The sequence below is a fragment of the Colius striatus genome, chromosome 6 (assembly GCF_028858725.1).
Source record: "Colius striatus isolate bColStr4 chromosome 6, bColStr4.1.hap1, whole genome shotgun sequence".
Classification (NCBI taxonomy): domain Eukaryota; kingdom Metazoa; phylum Chordata; class Aves; order Coliiformes; family Coliidae; genus Colius; species Colius striatus.
In genome coordinates, this window is record NC_084764.1 from 21,497,794 (window position 1) to 21,501,442 (window position 3,649).

The 3,649-nt window shown below is 55.7% G+C and overlaps 1 protein-coding gene across 1 annotated transcript; it reads left to right on the forward strand.

Annotated features, from left to right (window-relative positions):
- The first annotated feature begins 366 nt into the window (after positions 1-366).
- Positions 367-2,394, forward strand: VRTN (vertebrae development associated). The gene has a single exon (XM_010208535.2). It carries the CDS (start codon positions 367-369, stop codon positions 2,392-2,394), a length of 2,028 nt encoding a protein of 675 aa, XP_010206837.2.
- Positions 2,395-3,649: the final 1,255 nt, after the last annotated feature.

Below are 3,649 nucleotides of genomic sequence, written 5' to 3' on the forward strand. Positions count from 1 at the left end.
CCAGGTGTGCAGGGGTAGGAGGTGACCTGGCTTCCCATCCCCTCTTCCCCCCCCACCCCGGCACGGATGCAGCCGATGCTTGCTTTCACCTAGACAAGTGACTGGAGGCTGTGTGCCATGCGGGCTGCCCACAGGAGGTCACTGGAGAGCAAGCTGAGGCCTTGTCCCTGTCCCAGCTCTGCCTATGGGGACCCAGGCTTCCTCCTTTGTCCTTGGGAGTGTGGGTGGGTGGGTGAGCAGCGGCCTTTCCTTTTCCTCTCTCCTGACCTTTGAGGAAGAGCTGGACCTGGAGGCCAGGCCCCTGGCAGTGTGGAGCATGCACTGTCTTCATCTCCAGTGACTTCTTTCTTTTTCCCATCTTTCAGGATGATCCAGCGGCACCAGCTGGTGCAGTCTGTGCTGCAGGAGCTTCAGGAAGCCACTGAATGTTTTGGTCTGGAGGGCCTCACCAGTGCCGCACTGGAGGCAGAGAGGACCCTGTCATCTTTCTCCCTGCCTGACTATTGTGGGAGGCAGTTCCAAGAGGAGCTGGAGGTTGACCGGGTAGCCAGGAGCCTCTATCCTGAGGATGCCCCAAGTAACATGCTGCCTCTGGTCTGCAAAGGTGAGGGGAACCGCCTCTTTGAGGCTGCCAGTGTGCTGCTCTGGGGCAATCCCAGCCTCAGCCTGGAGCTGCAGGTGCGTACAGTGGTAGAGATGCTCCTGCACAAGCAGTACTACTTGAGTGGCATGATCGACTCCAAGGTGATGCTGCAGGCTGCCCGCTACTCTCTCTGCACCGAGGAGACCCCGGAGATGACCAGCCTCCCCATGGCTATCCTGGAGGCCATCTTTGATGCCGATATCAAAGCTACCTGTTTCCCTGGCACCTTTGCCAACATGTGGCATGTCTATGCGCTTGCCTCAGTACTGCAGTGTAACATCTACTCCATCTACCCCATGAGCAACTTGAAGATCCGGCCTTATTTCAACCGGCTCATCCGGCCCAGGAAGTGTGGCCCGTGTACCTCCACGCTCCACATCATGTGGTCAGGGCAGCAGCTCTCCCAGCAGGTCTTTAAAGCGCAGTACTTTGTGGCTGTGGTTGGCCTAGAGGAGCTAGAGCCCACGGCGCCTTCGCCAGAGCCTCCCGTCCAGCCCATGAAGACCCTTGAGTTGCTCAACAATGATCCCCAGCTGACTTACTCCAACCTGCGTGACCGGTACAGCATCACCAAGAGCACCTTCTACCGTTGGAAGCGCCAGTCTCGGGAGCACCGGCAGAAGGCAGCTGCCAGGTTTGCAGCTAAACACTTCCTGCAGTCCTGCTTTCAGGAGGGCAATGTAATCCCCCTCCAGCACTTCCGGCAAATGTTTCCAGAGATCTCCCGATCCACGTACTATGCCTGGAAGCATGAGATGCAGAGCATGGTCAACGGTGATGCCTCTGCTCTGGCTGAAGCCCATGGGTTGCAGGAGCTTCACAGGGATGTCCCCAAAAAGGCTGATGTAGATGAGCCAGCAAATTTGGGGAGGAGCTTAAGATCCCCAAGTCCTTCCCTAGACCCCATCCAAACGGGAATCTTCATGCAAGGAGCCAAATCCTACCTGGAGAAATGCATTTCCATGAACACTCTGGTGCCTTACAGGTGCTTCAAGCGTAGCTTCCCTGGCATCTCGAGGTCCACTTACTACAACTGGCGAAGAAAAGCAATCAAGGAGAACCCCAACTTCAAACCCCCCCAGTCTCCCTTGGATAACCAGAAACCTTTGGCGATAGGCAAGCCGCTCCTGCAGTCAAAGCCAAGTGGCATGCCTGCCAGGAAGAGGCTGAAAGGAGACCGGCCAGCACCTAGGAGTCTCCTGCAGCTCAAGCCCTCTCTGTGCTGGAGAAAGCAGCTGCGAGATGTGGCCAAGAGGCAGGTCCAGCAGTGGCAACTGCCGTTCTGCAAGTACCGCCTGCGCTACCCGTCTCTCTCTTCCACGGCCTACTGGTTTTGGAAGGGCAGTGGCCGGGCCCTTGGGCAGTATCGCCTATCCTGGACCAGTTTCAGCCGGCCATCGAACCAGGTGCCTTCCTTGGCACCTCCAAGAGTGGAACCAGGCCTCAAACCCCAGTGCAACGTGGAGGTGGCCACCAAGCAGTTAAACAAGCCGGTGCCAGCTACGCCGTACAATGCCACCATTTCGGGCTATGCCGTGTCGGAGAGAGCCAACAGCCGCATGTTTGTGATGGATGTGATTGCCACGGCCCAGTTCAAGGCGCAGGCCAAGCTGTTCCTGCAGCAGCGCTTTGAGTCGAAGACCTTCCCCACCTACAAAGAGTTCAGTGCCCGCTTCCCACTCACAGCACGCTCCACCTACTACATGTGGAAGCGTGCCCTGCACGATGGGCTGACGCTGGTGGATGCCTGAGTGCCAGGTGCCAGCTGGCTTGGCCGCAGCCCCTCTGCTGATGTGCCCTTTGGCTTGCCCTGGGCTGGGGCCTCACTACAACTGGCGAAGAAAAGCAATCAAGTTTTGTTTCAGTTTGGATTTGTTTTGTTCCTAGTCTCTCGTTTTCTTTTCAGTGTGGTTCAATCGGGTATGGGAGCGTCTGTGCAGTGCCTGTTCCCGGAGATGGGAGGAGTGGAAGTAGAAGGCACCGAGCTGTCCTAAAGGGGAGGGACCAGGGGATTGTCCCTTCTTCGTGCTCAGAGGGTGAGCACATGAGGGAGTACCATGCCAATGTTATGGGATGCTGCAGGGCTTCTTGAGACAGAGGATATGAAGGTCTTTATGCCCTCGGTATTGGCTTGGATGAGTAATGTGGCTGTGCAGGATGACTGTGGGGGTGCTCAGCATCCCCTGGGCGAGCAGAGCGGCACTGGCTCAGCTGTAGGTGAGAAGGGGCTTGGGGAGTACTCAGCCTTAAGGGAGGAGCATCTGTGATCTGTACTCTTCCCAGCTGAGGACAATAAAAGCTTCACTTGGGGTCAGCACCAATACTATGTTGGCTTTATGACTTTTAATACCTGCCACTGGCTGCCCTGATCTCTATAGGGAGCAGAGGCTGGTAGAGGAGGGGGTCTTTGTCCTCACTGTAGTCTGTCTACTGGGAACTACTGTCCTTTGCAGGCCCTAGAGAAACTGTACCTGACCTTCCTGGTCTTGTAGCAATAACCTGTCACAATCCTTGACTCTTACAGCTGTCAGCTGCCTCACTTTTCTAGGGTCTCTCTTCCCTGGTGCCTGAGAGAAGGCAGAGAGACCAAATCTTGGTTTTTTTGCGTTCCCTGTGCCATGCTGCAAGCTAAACACAATGTGGGTGTCTCCTTGCAGCAAGCATAGATGCATATATCTCACTTGTAAGAAACCAAAGCAATAAAGACTCTTCCACTGTGCAGTTTCTTACTCTTGCTTGCGTGATTTCTAGGCAAGGCATTCCCTTCCCTTTCTGCTTCTAAAACAGACTTGAGGATGAGGAGAGCCTGCACACACCTCAATCCTTCCTCCTGTGAATGGCCTCTTCTGCTTCCTGGGCCCTGGTGGGGATCATCTGTTTGGTGGTGCTTTGGAACTTGGCAAAAAGCCAGGGCTTGCTCCCCAGATCAGATGCAAGGCTGTTCTGTGGGCACAGCTCTGTGACAGCAGGGCTGTGGTGGCAATGTCTTGAGAGGTCGGGCCCTGC

Coding starts and splice junctions, on each gene's coding strand:
- VRTN (XM_010208535.2), top strand. CDS start 367: ATGATCCAGCGGCACCAGCTGGTGCAGTCTGTGCTGCAGGAGCTTCAG.